The sequence below is a fragment of the Lithobates pipiens genome, unplaced genomic scaffold (assembly GCF_037356315.1).
Source record: "Lithobates pipiens isolate NorthernLeopardFrog02 unplaced genomic scaffold, aLitPip1_a1.2 Scaffold_16, whole genome shotgun sequence".
Taxonomy (NCBI): Eukaryota; Metazoa; Chordata; class Amphibia; order Anura; family Ranidae; genus Lithobates; species Lithobates pipiens.
In genome coordinates, this window is record NW_027507748.1 from 136436867 (window position 1) to 136453353 (window position 16487).

The 16487-nt window shown below is 41.8% G+C and overlaps 1 protein-coding gene across 3 annotated transcripts in view; it reads left to right on the top strand.

Moving 5' to 3' along the window:
* The window catches only part of MNT (MAX network transcriptional repressor), a 120901-nt gene extending 104984 nt beyond the window's left edge, over nt 1-15917 (top strand). For all 3 annotated transcript variants that reach the window (XM_077480497.1, XM_077480498.1, XM_077480499.1), the window contains 2 exons: nt 2522-2714; nt 9436-15917. In XM_077480497.1, coding sequence (XP_077336623.1) covers nt 2522-2714; nt 9436-10148 — 906 coding nt within the window. In that variant the 3' untranslated portion in view covers nt 10149-15917. The remainder of the gene's footprint in view (nt 1-2521; nt 2715-9435) is intronic.
* The last annotated feature ends 570 nt before the right edge of the window (nt 15918-16487 follow it).

Below are 16487 nucleotides of genomic sequence, written 5' to 3' on the forward strand. Positions count from 1 at the left end.
TTTATATTTATTGTTAGTAGGTATTTTTCATGTTATGTCTTTGAGGAGATTTCCCCTCTTTTCCTATCCTGGTGACATGTTGCAAGAAATAACTCCAACAGGGACATAGACTGCAAAATAAAGCGCTCTGGGGTTTTATCCCCCTCCTACCATACTAAAGGAAAGCGTTTTTAGTTTGGTCTGTGCCCCTAAGAAGTTACAGGCACAATAAGGGCCATATACGTCCAGGAATATATACCCAGAAAGTAGTATTCTTGTGTTTGGGCATACATCCCTGAATGCAAAGGATCCTAAGCACTAGTACCGCCAAGTGGAGTGCCCAGCCACTACATAGTTCAGCCTATCCTAGATGTGCCTTCTGGGTACCTGAACACATTGGGTTTTTACACTGTCCATGGCCACAAGGGCTTAGGCCCCTTTCACACATGTGGACCGTTCAGGTCCGCCTGTCAGCTTTTCAGGCGGACCTGAACGGACGCTTCATGTACCTCTATGGAGTGACAGATTAGATCCACCAAATGCAGACGGATGGAAAGCCTATTTTTTTATCCGTCTGGCAGATCGAAGGAAAACGGACAGGCGGTCCATTTTCATCCAATCCCCCATAGAGGAGAGTGGAGATCTGACAGGTCTGTCCCTGTACAGTGAGCAAAGATGGACCTATCATCCGCCGACTCGGCAGGGATCAACGGATCAATCCCTGGTGAGCAAGCGGACTCTGTCAAAACGGACATATATGTATGAAAGGGGCCTTAGAGAGCTTCCTTACTTCCTGCCTATGGCCACACATCACCAGGACAGGAAGTGAGAGAAGAACTATTATTACATTTTGGCTGGAGACCACTCTCTCTCAAATTTTTGGATTGAGTGGGGAGAGACTTAAAGGGATTGTAAAGTAAATATATATTTTTTAAATAACAAACATGTTATACTTACCTCCACTGTGCAGCTCGTTTTTGCACAGAGTGGCCCCGAACCTGATCTTCTAGGGTCCCTCGGCGGCTGTCTCTGCTTCTTCCCGCAGGTACTTCTCACCATGCGAGCTCCCTCGCATGGTGAGAAGCACCTGCGGGTGCGCTCCCGTGATACAGCCGGCGGCTATAGCCGCTCGCTGTATCACACGGCCCCGCCCCCCCGGCACTCAACGTCATTGGATGTGATTGACAGCAGCGCGAGCCAATGGCTGCGCTGCCTTCAATCCATCCACTCCAGCCAATCAGTGGCCAGGCTGAGCGGCGAAGAGGACGGCGGGGACGAGCGCGGGACTTTCGAGGGGTGAGGTATGTAAAACGGGGGGACTGGGAGCGCCGGTAGTGTGAGATGTTTTTTCACCTTAATGCATAGAATGCATTTAAGTAAAAAAACATTTACCTTTTCAACCCCTTTAACATTTTTGTCAGGTTTTTATTTCTGTCTCTGAACCCTATGGGGAGATTCTTCCAATCTCCGCGACATCGATATATATGAATTGGTAAAAGAGTTTTAAAAAACTTGCATGCTGGCGTAGACCTCAGATCGGCTCCATATCCTGCATCTTCCGAGCCCAGATGAGCCCCATATCCTGCACCTTCAGACCTCCGATAAGTCCCAATTCTTGTATCTTTAGAGCTCAGATGAGCCCCAATTCCTGCACCTTCACAGCTCAAATCAGACCCAGTTCTTGCTTCTTCAGACCTTCGATCAGCCCCATTTCTTACACCTTCAGACCTCAAATCAGACCCATTCCCTGCACCTTCAGACCTACAATAATAACTGATTCTCGCATTTTCAGACCTCAGATCAGACCCAATTCCTCCACCTTCAGACCTCGGTTCAGCTCCAATGCCTGTACCTTCAGACCTACAATCGACTGATTCCTGTATCTTCAGACCAGACCCAATTCTTGCACCTTCTGACCTCAAATCGGATCCGATTCCTGTACCCTCTGACATCAGATCCGATTCCTGTACTCTGACCACAGATCAGACCCAATTCCTGCACCTTCAGACCTACGATCAGCTCCAATTCTTGTACATTCCGACCTCAGGCCAGACCTAATTCTTGCTCAGAAACACAGGGGTTTTATCATTATACTTGCTGCAGCTGGTGGTTTCATTAGGAGGAGGAAGAGGGTGATCGGTCTTCTTAACATAACATCTGCAGAGATGAGGGCCTATGCCTTAACTTTATCGGTGCCTCTGGTAGGCCATGAGTTCAGCCTAGTAATAATAATAATAGTGAGCTGTCAATAATAGCCTATGGCCCTTGGGAGTCCAGTCTGAGCCTGTGTACGTGCTACACGACGGTCTTGCAGGTGCTGATAAAAATCATAAAAGCATGCCCATCCTGGCATAGTTTAGGTTGACTATACTGTATAAAGAAATGCTCAGCTATGTATAAATCACACATTTGTTAGCCAGTCAGAGATATCACTCCAGCTTTTCTGGAATAAGAACCTGAATTTTAATCATGAAGTCTCTCCAAGGAAAGAAAGTTCTGCTTAGTCAGTGGAAACTTAAAGGCTATTTTCCTTCTTTCTCAGAGTTTGAAAAGGAAAGAAAAGGAATACGAGCATGAAATGGAACGTTTGGCAAGAGAGAAAATTGCTACACAGCAGCGATTAGCTGACTTGAAGAATGAACTCAGCCAGTGGATGGATGTTATGGAGATTGACCGAATTGTGCGCCAAACTGTTCAGCCAGAGGATGACCAGGCCTCAACCTCCACAGCCTCAGGTAACCACTATGCGGCCTTCAAATTTACACAATTAACCTTTTTCTTGTTTTAGATTACAGAAAAAAAGAGGGAGGCTGATTTTGTTACAGAAAATTAACAGTCACAAGATCGACAGCTAGCACAACAGTTGTTTATCTGACCCCTGTTGCATTCTTCAACTCAGTGTATCATATTGAGTTCAGCTCCCCCTACAGTCTGTTCCTGAATAATACAATTTAAGCTGTTTAAATTCCATGAAAATAATTAGTATCAATGGTTATTATTTATATCCATGGCCAATCGTCATCATGATCAGTGACTGTAAAAGGAAACTATTTTTTTTTCAGAGGTGTATGTTGAACTTTTTTTCTTCTACAGAAGACAAGAAGTTTAGGGAAAAACTCCCCCAATGGGAAACAGCCAGTAAGAAATAAACTTGAATTTTAAACTTTCCCTGCTTTATCTAAAAGCAAAAAAGTTTTGTCTATACATACATTTTATTTTTTATTTTTTCTATACATTTTTTTTTTTTTGAGAGGTGGTACCAAACACCTGTTGATCTTCTTCTCTGGGTTTTCGGTAAATGAGTGATAATGCTAACCACAGCTTACCAATGCATTGTCCTTGTCACTGCAGGATAGCGTGCCAACACACAATATGGCAGCCAGGCCTGTAGTGCCCATGTAACACTAATAGACAGCCACACCTCTAAGCCTGCCATGAAGTGTTTCTCTTACAGTGGTGTATAGCCCTAAAGCAAAAAGAATTCCCTGTGACACCCTGTCCTCAGGAAAAAAAATGTAAGGGGAATTTCACTAGCAAGGACAGCGGGAGCATTAAAGAGAAGTATAGGTTAACAAAAAAACTAAAACATTCTACTCACCTAGGTGGATACAGAATCAATATGATGTTGCATCTCTGCACTGTGAACTGAGCGATTGAACACCAATGATCTCTCAGTTCTCTCTGCTGTGAGCAGAGAGTGGTGACTATCAGTCACTGGCATTCTGCTCTGCCCCTGCAGCACTCTCTGGAGCGCTGGGCTGGAGAGGGGATGTAGCGGCTGGCTCAGGCTCCTTGCCGCACAGCTGAGAGGCTAAGCCAGCTGCTGGCCAGCCTTCTGCTGCTTTTCAGAGCCTGGAGTCTGTGACATCAGCCGACAACAGACTTTAGCCTGCTGTCGACTGAAAACAGATTACAGGAGTGTGGAACGAACTACACTCCTGTGATCCATACAAGTATAGCCAAAAAAGCTCCTTTAAAAATCCTTAGCAGATCAAAGATCACCCCAGAATTAATGAATCAGAAGAAATACAGAGTAACAATGTTTCCCAGTTGAAACCCTGAACAGTGTTTACAAACAGTGCTCAAAAACTATGTGTTTACATAGCAGTGGTTGAAGTCCCTGCTGTGCTATAGAGAAAGTTTCCACTGTCATTTTGACAGCCAGGAATTGCTGATAAAAACAGCAGGGGGAGAGGGACGGGGCATGCTACGTACAACCATGTACTTTGGTGATATTTTGTGGGGTGTACATAGCATGGCTGAGGTCCTAAGCCTGTTAAAAAACACAAATTACTTAATCTGTGAAATTGCGCTTTAGTAAGGATATTTATAAAGCAGTGAATGTTACATTAAGTGCAGTTGAATCGTTCTGGTGAACGCATTTTAATATACAGTGAATGCTTTTCCACCAGTAAATGTCACATCCACTGCTTCTTAAATATGTCCATCGGTGTTGACATAGAAGCTAGTCATTTGTAAGCTGTAGGTTTTGCAGTCAAAGCTTGAAAGAGGAGCAAAGACTGTGATTAGTTGTTTTAGGCAAGAGAATGAACCTATTACACGCTTTTCATATATCGGTGCCAATGTTGTACTATAACTTCATAAAGTTTGCCGGACATGGTTTCTTGAAGTAGTGCTTTCTCTTTGTCACCATGTCTACAAGTTCTTAGAGTGGTACAGCAATCATGCATAAATAGAAGCATTTGTACTGGGAGTCAGAGTGACAAATGAGTAAATGTTGCATTCTTACAGAGATAGTTTCTTCTGCTTTGTAAGTTACAGGAGGTAGGTAGTTTGGTCTTTCAATATGTTTGTAAAACCTAGAAGTATATTTTAGCTTTGAATAGAATGGGGAAGAATAAAAACATTTGTTTAGGTTTTACTACTGTGTTTTAGCAGGGCTTCTTTTAGAGCGGTTTTCCCTCGCTTGCTGTCAGAGACAACAGCTTCACTAACTACGAAGTCAGGGGAAAATCTGCAACAGAGACACAAATAAAAAGCTGACTGGGTTTACAAACCTTTCCATATGCAACCGAAAAAATATATTCTATTTCTGTTTGTGTTGCTGTTGGAGATCTTCCTTCTTGTCAGGTGTTCTAATCTCCCCCCTCTCATAATTAAAATATTGGCTAGGCATACACTTGTAAAGGATAAGTTCACCTTTTAAAAAAAAAAAATAATAATAATAAATGCACATTTTTTTTGCAGGTAAAATATGCATTCATTATTATTTTTTATTTTTGCCTGAAGAGTATTGCACCCATGAATAGCAGATTGTGAGTGTAATGCCACACTCCTGCAGACAGTTTGTGTAGCTCTCTGCCCGTACCTCCAGTATGGACAGTGTTATACTATGACAGGAAGCTCAATGAAATACCTAGAGCCCTCCATAGCAGTGCCCTGGTAGTTCATTGAGAACTACAAGCCATCAGCTGCAAAGGCTGTCGGAATGTGTAGTACGGGGTGCCCAACCTTTTGAAGAGCAAGGGCCACTTAAGTGACTTGGTAAACGGTCGTGGGCCACAATAAGCGGAGAGAGGGCAGATGACCGGACACAACCAGCTCTCCTCTATGGGCCTTCTGATTTGATCTGCCCAGATGGAAGGGGACAGATCCCCCCCCTTTTTTTTCTTTTTTTTTTGTGGATCGGATTGGAGGTAGGTGGGTGTAAAGGACACAAGTCAGTTTTTGCATCTGCCGTTTCATAGATGTGAATGGAGGGTCCATTTAGATCAGACCAATCATGTGAAAGGGGCCTAAGGCTGCTTCACACTGATGCGCTGTGGTTTACCCACACCATGGGTGCAGTGCACCTGTAGTTTTCCTGCGGGTTAGCTGCACTTTGCCGTAGACTTCTATTATATCCTGCAGGTGTGGTGCACTTTCTGAAAAGTGCATCAAACCCGCAGGTAATAACAGAAGTCTATGGCTCTGCAGGCAACCTGCAGGTGCACTGCACTACACATGTGGATCAGTTTGAAAACAGCCCAGTATCCACTGCAAAACAGATATGCCTATACCATATATACACTGTGATTTTTAGTAATAAACTTACATTTAATAGCAGTCTTTTTAGGCAGGGGTTGACAAATTTGCTTGGAATCTAGGAGCCAGCTAAAAAAGTTGGGAGCCAGGTCCGTGACGGCGATCTGGACCTGTCCCTGGCCTGACATGGAGACGAGTGAGGGGAAGATAGCCCCCAGCCCCCCACCTGTCTCCAAGTCATTGCCCATAGCTCTTAGAGGGACATTTTTAAATTGCATTTTAGTGTAAATATGAGATGTGAGCTCTCTCTGACCCCGGATCTCATATATAAGAGGACCTGTCATGCTTTTTTCTATTACAAGGGATTTTTACATTCCTTGTAATAGGAATAAAAGTGACACACATTTTTTTTTTTTAAAAGAACAGTGAAAAAAATAAAAATAAAAGTTAAAATAAGAAAAAAAAATTGTTTTAAATGCGCCCTGTCTTGCCAAGCTTGCGTGCAGAAGCGAACGCATATATGAAAGCGGTGTTCAAACCACACATGTGAGGTATCGCTGCGATCGGTAGAGTAAGAGCAATAATTCTAGCCCCATACCTCCTCTGTAACTCAAAATGTGCAACCTGAAGAATTTTTTAAACGTCGCCTATGGAGATTTTAAAGGGTAAAAGTTTGTCGCCATTCCATGAGCGGGCGCAATTTTGAAGCGTGACATGTTGGGTATCGATTTACTCGGCGTAACATTATCTTTCACAATATAAAAAAAAAAAAATTGGGCTAACTTTACTGTTGTCTTTTTTTTTTTTATTAAATAAAAAATTTTTCCCCCAAAAAAGTGCGCTTGTAAGTCCGCTGTGCAAATATGGTGTGACAGACAGTATTGCAACGACCACCATTTTACTCTCTAGGGTGTTAGAATAAATAATAAAAAAAAAAAAAAATATATATATATATATATATATATATATATATATATATATATATATATATATATATATATATATATATATATATATATATATATAATATATATATATATATAATTTTTTTTTTTTTTTTTTTTGTTTAGGGGTTCTAAGTAAAGGGATGGAGAAAGACTGGCCCATTAGCATTGTTGGTTGTAATTCCAACGGCCACCACAAGAGGGCGCCAGATTCCAGAAGGAACCATAGGATCACAGAAGGCCTCAAAGCCGGGGGCTAAATTACCGGCCGCCTGCGGCGCGGCCCGACGCGATCGCGCGCGCGCGCGGGGGGGGGGGGGGTCCACGGAGACGGGATACCCCCAGCTATGCTGCCCCAGGCGCAAGGTCGCTGATTCTAGTCGCCAATGCGACCTGGCGACCGGGTTTTGTCGAGCACTGTTTTTAGGTATCGCTGGCTGTTGCTGTTCCAGGTAGAGTGTATATGGTATAGCTCCGCCTGTGGCAGGAGCCGGCGATATACTGGCAGCACCGGCTTATGCGTCTCTGCTCCGCAGCCACTTGCTTCCTCTACCACCGGCTTCATTCACAGAACTGATGCTCTGAGATGGCAGATCGGCAACCCGTGTCCTGGGCTTGCCAACCCGCCATCCTAGAGCAGGTTGAGAACCACTGTTGTAGTATGTTGATTCAGAGGGATCTGTGAATCAAAGACCTGGACATGTGGGGGGAGCCTCGCATGGCAGCACTCTTTGAATTTACAGCAAGTGAAGGGAGAAGATGGTTACATAGTCAGGTTGAGAAAAGACAAAAGTCCATCTAGTTCAACCAATAAAAGGGAGGCAATCGGATATTCCCTGGTTCAACTTCACCATAAAGGTTAGTACCCAGTTATATTATGTACATTTAGGAAAGAATCTCCAGCTCGCTGTCACAAGGAGGGGGGGGGGGGGGGGTCGGGGGTGAGGGGGTCAGATGCTTAACATGTTACATATTGCATCCTAAATATGGGTGTAAAATGTTCAGAAAGGTGAACTTATCCATTGAAGTGGAAAAAATACGATGCATCTGAGTACCACAAACCAAAACCGCATTTAATTCATTTTTGGTATTCAAAGCAAACTCCTCCCATCCATGCTTTATTTTGCTGAGAAATTACTTGGAAAAACCCCACCTAGCATTTCTGGCTGTGGCCATCTTGAGTAACCAGTTCGGCTCCAGAACAATTTTTTTTATTTGTGTCATACATGTAAAAAAAAACTTTTTGGCAATAAAATTTACTTAAACCTCCAGAACCTTTTATAACATCCGAAAGCAGAGACCCTGTATAATAAAAAGGTGATCGTTGCACATTTTTGTTTCACATGATATTTGCATGTTTATTAAACGTAACTGTTTATTAAACGCCAATTTTCTGGAAAATATATAATAAAATGAATTTTAGTGCAAACCCACACCATAAAATGTCAATTTTTGGTTAAAATATAAAAGATGTGGTTGCATCATGTAGATGGATACCAAACATTCCATTTCTTAAAATTGCGTACAGCTGCGATACTGCCAAAAACTACAAGTTTACATATGCGTGCACACTCTAGGCTTGCTTTTGCACAGGTGTGCTGGACAATGGGGTTTCTACAATTTTTTATTTTTATTTTAATATATTGTATTTTTTTTCTTTTATTTTTTTAATTTATTTTTACTTGATTGCTATCACAAGTTTTAATAAACCCCTATGTGATCGCATTGGGCAGGTGACAGGTACTCTTTATAGAGACATTAGGGGTCTAATAGGCCTCAATGTCTCCCCTGCCCTTCACACCATCTAACCAAGCACAAATTGGCTTAGTTGTGTCCCCTGGCTGGACTGACCAGGAAAGGGTTAATATGAAACCGGAAGTGACATTACTTCCGGTTTCATTGTTTACATGTGTGATCGAGGCATGGATTTGCCTCAGTCACACAGTGATTTGTGTGACTGAGTTGTGTTCCCAGGCACTGGTAAGCACGGGTCAGCCCAGGAACCACGGGAAGGGGGGTGCCGCGCCGCTTTAATTTTGAAGCCAGTCGCCGGCTAAACAAAACACACATGCTGATGACTGCCACAGCCATCAGCTTGTGATTAAAGGTTCACTCTTTGGATGTACATAGTATGACCAAAGATCTGAACTGTGTATGGCCATCTTGAGTAAGGGCAGATTATTTATGTATATTATGTCCTTCTGCCCTTAGTTCAGGCATGTAGGCAGGAGGGTGTGCTTAGCTGAGAAAACCCCTCCTGAAGGCTCCTGGGATGTTTGACATGATTTGCCTAGGCCTGGAAGCCAGGAAGCAATTAAATGTAAAAAAAACAGTTTAAAACAAGTAAATATGATATACTTTCCTATATATTTGCTAATGCTAGCGGCATAAGGATTCATAATAGTCCATGATGATTGAGAGTGAAGTTCCACATTAAGTAGAAAGTTTATGGCCTGTGTATTTACAAATTTTGCATTCAATTTTTTTTAGTCTTGGTTGCTTAAATGCTTTTTATTATGCCTTTCAGAGGGGGAAGATAACATGGATGAAGACATGGATGATGACAGACCTCTAAATTCATTACCAAAACGTCAGAATCCTGAACTTCTGAAGATGGTACCGTCCAACGCAGCTTCCCACAATCACCATTCCACTGTACTGCCTCAACATGTCTCCATTCAGCAGAAACAAGCTCCCTCTCCTCATGCACAGACCCTCTCCAACCAAGCACTGGTCCCGCCTCAGGCCATAGTGCCAGCACAGACTCATATTATGGCTGCTTCCACAGTGCAGTCAACTGTGATAGCCCACACAGCCACCACTCATGCGTCCGTTATTCAGACTCTAAACCATGTCATCCCAGGGCCTCAGACCAAGCACATTGCCCATATTGCACCTTCCACGTCAAGCCCTGTACAGCTAACCACTGCTGCTCAGCCAATTGGCCACATCACTGTGCACCCAGCTACCATTAATCACATGACCCATCTTGGCCAGCAGCTACCCATTTATCCGCAGTCTGTTGCAGTCAGCCAACCCATGATGAGCCACATCGCTCACACCATCTCCCACCCACAAGTCAATGGAACCACAAACCTTGGCCAGCCTGCTGTTATGGCAAAGCCAACCGTAGGAACCCAGGTGGTCCACCATCCCCAGTTAGTTGGGCAGACAGTCCTGAATCCGGTGACTATGGTAACTATGCCATCGTTCCCAGTCAGCACTTTAAAGCTAGCTTAACGCTCAACTATAAAAAGAAATGAATCAGAGGAGACCATCTTGTTTTCTGTCACAGCCACAACTTCCATCCAGTGATGAGAGCAGCCATTATCTGACTCCTGGAAACGTTGCTTCTTCTGGGGCAGGGAATCCATCTGAAGGATCACACAAGTGACTTGTCTGTCTGGGAGTAGGGCAGTGGCAGCCTTCAGTAATGGAAGGAAGCTTTGGTTGTGCTAGGGAACAGACTCCCTGAAACGTTCCCTTTTAGATATATAAATTAATTTATCCATTGGACAGTGGAAACTCCATACATTCCTATCAAGTCATGTTCCAAGGAAGAGCTGCGTAGTCACAAGTTGTTGATCCTCATTGGCTTTGGAAAAGGTGTCAGGCTTCATTGTATAGGCCTATATCTTCCCACAAAGGGCCAAGTGCCCTGGATTTCAACCATGCTCATTGTCTCCGTGGCCGCTGCTCATAATGACTATTTTCATTTTGTCCTTTCTACCAGTAATTGGTGAATATTAAATGAGACTTTTAATTTCTATTCGCTACTTCACTTACATTTTTTATTTTTATTTTTTATTCAATTTTTATTGTATTGTCGTCTTTTTGTGTAACTTTGTAACATACAAATCGATGACCTCTTGCTAATATAAGAAACAGAATGGTTTTCAAGTAAGCATAATGTCGGTTTATACCTTCACCGAGGTGATAGCTGCAGGAAGTATACACTAATGAAAAAAGAAAAAAACTTTTAAAAAGAATAAGTAAACCATGATAGAAAAAAAAATAATTTAAGGTAATTTCTATTCTGTCTCTGAGGTGAAACACGTGGGACAGAAAATGAATTACTGTCTTTCTATTTATAAACATTAGTTATTTAAGTTTTTCTTGCATCAGTGCCTTCTTTTTAACACATAAAATTAGCTTTTTAAAACCTATTGTCCCTGCCTTTTTAGGACCACTAAAGGCACACTTCATGAATTATTACCTTAGAAAATTGAAAACTAAGGTTTATTTTGAAGCTTTTCTGGTTTACATTAACCACATTGGAATCATAGTTACCGCCTGCTTCACTTCATGCTTTTTTTTTTTTTTTTTTTCTTTTTTAGGGAAGCTTTTTATAAAAGCTAGCTCAAACGAAAAAAGTGGTACTTCTCATGTCAACGAATCACTTTTTATTTTTTTGAAATAGAAAATAATTCTAGAGACACATCTTTGTTTCGGTTAACGCCATTAGGATTGATTTACTAGTATAGTAGCAAGAGCATTAAAGTGCAATTACCCATATTGACCAATCAGCTTTTAGTGTAGCCATGCCAAGGAATGCTGAATCCTGATTGCTTCCTTTGGGTTACTGTACTCCTATTACTGAAGGTAACTTTTCCTTTGAGCTAGTTCTTATAACTAGGATCGTCTGTGTTGTATACTTTCTTTTGCAGTAGAAAAAATATTATAAAACACAGCAATGTATTAGGATATTTACCGCTAGTAACTAGCGTGTGAAACAGAACCAAAAATGCATATAAAACGTACATTCTGATTACTGAATGTTTTTTAATTTTTTTTTTTTTTTTTTTTTTTTTTATTTAATGTCACCAATCATTTTACAAAATTTCCCAGTAGAATGTCAAGGTATGTTTTTATATTTTGTCATACTAAGTATATATGTGGTATATACTATCATGAACACCATACAGAGGCAGCTATTTTGCAAGTAAAGTTGGCGCTCACAGTAGTAGTCAGTAACATTAGTCTGAAATCTAATATTTAGGGCTTGGCACCCCTTTCTGTTGATCACTGTTGTCCCAGCGGCTTCTTTTGTTCTAAACTTTATGACACTTTACTGTTTAATTGTAGAGCCAATGACCCCATAACTGGAGAAAGATGAGTGGCCACGGCTGCTGGGATATTGGTGATTACAGGGAATAGTGTCAGCCCTACAGTTATGAACCTCAATATACAGAATGTGAATGTCTTCCATCAACATCCGGTCTCTCGTGGTTCACAGCTTCGTCAAGGGCCTGTTCACAATGTTGCACTGTGAAAGCGCAGGCACATCAATGCATATTATCTTAGGGTAGCTTATTTATTTGAATGAGCTGCCTCATGAACTAAAACCCATCAAAATAGTTGCATGCAGCATTTTCAGCAGCGCAAGTGCTTTGGGAAGGTGCGATAGGGTGCCATTCAGAATTATTGCTGAGCAATGGTGTGAACAGGTCCTTACACCGCACACAGTGAGAGAGGTTACTACACCATTCAGCCTGGAATAAGTTGTAATATGTGACTGTCTGTATTGAGGTTGCTCAAACTGTCTGTAGCATAAACTTGGCAACAACAGTAATGGCACTTTGTCATTGCTCTTCCCATTGGGTTATTGAATGAGCCCAGTCGACTCAAAGTGGAACTATACCCCCCTTGTATCCAGCACCGCACTGTCCTAGAGCTCCCACTAGTCGTCTTTGGCCGGATCAGCTCCCGGGGTACCAATCTTCGGCCATTTTCATTGGCTGGTCGAGATGATGTCACTGTGACTGTCAACTTTGTGTGGGAGTTCATTCATATCGATATTGCTGGAATTTGTACACGGAGCTGCGCTTGCACAGCTCAGTCTACAGGGCATTCAGGCATGTAATTGAATCTTAATGCAGGAGAGACATAGTATGTCTCTTCTGCATTAAATCTGGCCTGTTTGCAACATTTATTTCTTACATAAAGTTCCACTTTAAGACTACGAAGATGTGTAAATTTCAAGTGGGGGTTCCCCACTCATATGTTACAAGTGGGAAACTCCTCAAAGACAATTTAGCTCTATCTACTCTGTAGCGGAGGACTGCACATAGGTGTGATATGCATGAACAGTACGCCTCAATATACTTTGTTAGCCACTGGCCATGCATAGTTTAAAATTGGTACTGTAGTCTATAATGCATGACTTCAGTCCTTGAGAGCTGCACAGCCAAGATTTTTAATTGGCTGGATTGGTTTGCTTTAGAAACCATGCATAGCAAAGAAACAGGTGGTTATTATTCTGACCTAATCCCCAGCAGCATATACTTCTGTTTTATTTTGTTCCCTCGCTGCCCTGTTGAGTGTAGAAATCAGCCCTGTGTAAGCCTAAATCGTATTTCCTGTCGGAGCTTATACAGGGTTGGTGGTCTTCAATACCCCATGTCACAAGTTCTAGGCTAATGGCCAAGCATTAGTATTTTCACATGGGGTTAGTCACATGCTCCTCCATTCTTAAAAGTAATGGTATTTGTTGCTGGGGGATCATGAAAGGGAACCTTTTATTTTACAATGCATGCACAAACTCAGATCTTTTTTAAAGAGAACCTGTCAGAATCAAAATGTGTTGCCATTGCTGACTGACTTGTAAAGATGCAAGCCCCGGGCCCTTCATTCCCATCCTTGCTTCAGTACTTAGTCAATCACTAAACCAAAAAAAGTGTAGTTTAATCCCAACTAAACTTTTAGGCTGGGTTCACACCGCAGCGCGGAGTGGCTCACAGCAGGAGTCCGGTGTGTCTCCATTCACTGTTTCAGGTCTGATTGCAGCCTGAATTTTTGGCTGAATTCAGACCTGAAACGGACCAGAAGACGCAAAGGACTACTGTGCAATTCGCACCAGAGCCGCTTCGGAGATGTGTGAACCAGCTCCATAGAGAGCTGGTCATAATCTTCTGACATGCGAATTGGATGCTGCTAAATCCGCATCCAATTCGCACTGGTGTGAACCCAGCCTCCGTGTAGGTTTTCTAGCACATGGGATGTACATCATTTCAGGTGTATGTCCCCAGCTCAGGAAGCCCAGGTGCTGCGTACACATGCCAATCTTCATAAATGGCTGTGTGCGCCTGTACTCGGGTATATGGCGGCACTCGCATAAACACAAGTATAGTGTACAGGCATGTTCCAAAAAAAATTAAATAGAAAAATTGTTAATATTATTTTTATACTTCTGTACTTTTAACTTGTGTTTACACAAGTAGAACCATATACCTGAGAATAGGTGTGCACAGCTGTTTATATCTATGGGCGGCGTGTGTATGACCTGAGCTTTCTAAATAAGCCAGAATTTATACTGCACAGGCTCAGATGCTCATGTGAAAAAAGCTCACATCAGCTACATATATTCCAAGTGCAAACAAAAGGTGTACAAATCTAGAACTCTCCAATCAGGCGAGAGTATGAGATTTGCTGACCGCAGAGCTGCAATATGCTAGAAGGGGACAGGTTTTTTTCTACCTTTTCTGTTACTGCTTTCTATAGAAAAACTGTAACCTTGTATACCTTGTTTTGATGCGCCGGGAATGTATTTGGCTTATTTAAGCTGATTGGAAATTTCCGTTGGGCTTTAAGCCTCCATTTCACCCTTTAGTTAAAACACATTTTGTGTGTTGGTGTGCTGAAATATTATTAATTTTCAATGCATCTGCGTTGCACCGCAATGTAAATGCAAAAATAATTTTAGGTCTGTTGGTGCATTAGGCCACCCATTCAAATTTAATGGGCTGGCTTAACACAGCATGTGTGTTAAATGCACTGCCTTGGACCTGACTGGTGTGAATAGGCTCCAAGGGTCCCAACTTCACTGACTGCATAATTTAGGTTGGCGACTCTCTAGGCCAGTGATGGTGAACCTTGGCACCCCAGATGTTTTGGAACTACATTTCCCATGACACTCAACTATGCTGTAGATTGCTTGAGCATCATGGGAAATGTAGTTCCAAAACATCTGGGGTGCCGAGGTTCGCCATCACTGCACTAGGCAGAGATGCAAGGATAAAGATGACGGCCGTGGAGTTTGCATCGATATTAGTTAGTTCTTAGCAGCAGGTTTCATATTTGTATGTATTCTGACAGAATCCCTTTTAATGAGTAAGGCTCCATTCACATGGGCATACCTATCCATCCACCCATGTGAAGGGCTGTTATTGTCCTCATTGGGTTGCACAGGTGTTTGCACATTTGCATGCATGCAGTCCCATTTGTGTCCATTAGGCCACAGCGGCTGTACGGGCACAGCCTCTGCTCCCTATTTGACAGGCATGCAAGTGCCCGTTGCTGAACGTAATGTGCATTCGGGCACACACACCCACATGTCTGTCAGTTTGGAACCAGCAGCTGTGTTCATGCAGCCGCTGCTTTCCTATAGACATAAATGTGACTGCATGCACATTCCAGCCCTTTGTGTGTATGTACAGATTGGCATGCCCGCGTGAATGAGGCCTAAAGGCATAATACATGGAGGATCCTGGCTCTCAGTGACTGGAATCATTTTTCCCTAGCATAATGTTTCTGCTATAGTATTTTTGGAGCAAAAGACCACCTTACAGATGTGACATTTTCTGTTCCTTGTTCCTATTATAACTTTTTGTTAGTATTTTTAAGATGAGTGACATACTAATGCAGCATAATCACGCAAGGAAAGCATGCATACTGCTGCATCATGGGTATCCGATAACACAGTGACACTGAAAATCTTCTTTAGCATCACCCATCGTAAATCGGCATAGGACTTAATAAATTTTAACTACAAGCACTGAAAATTCCTTCTTTTTTTTTTACCTGTATCATGGAGTTTGTGCCATTACTTTCTTTGTAACTTATTTATTTGTATTATTTTTCATTGACAACTAAACCAATTTTAAACTCATGTTAATAGTTTTATCTCCAAATTTTATATAAACCTCACTCGGGTTCAGATGTGTCCTTTTGAGCCCGCCTTGAGTTGTTAGAATATTAAACTATGTACATAAAGGCATTATTCTCTGGAAATGTTGTAAAAATTTTGATTAATTACAGGCTTTGTGTCAAGGCATGATAGTGTATTACAAATTAATGCACTGCAAATTATTTTATCTGAAATGTGTTAAATGTGAGAAATGTGTTTTTTCTTTTGGTTTTATTATACCAAATACAGATAATTTGACTTCATACATAATATCTATTTTTATAAAGGCTTTTCTTTCTTGACGCACGCTTTGAGATTTCTCAGACGGGGCAATCAAATGTTTTCAGAGACCATTCTAAGATTACGGTAGTTCTCCTTTTACAGCACTGAACCCGAAGACACAAGTTGTACCTAAAATAGTCACATTACAAAGCTTCATTATAATAATAAAAAAAAATAATTAACTACAACATTTTTAAAAAAGTGACCCCAATAGTTAGCATATCTATGCCCAAAACTTTTTATTTTTGAAGTTTTGGGTAGAATCTGGAAAGGTTAGAACCACTGTCGCATTTTACTGCTCTCTAGACAGGAAGTGATGGAAAGTCTGCAACAAGGCAATAAAAGCTGACAGAGGTTCTAACATTCCTCCATCTTTCCTCTTGCTGACCTTG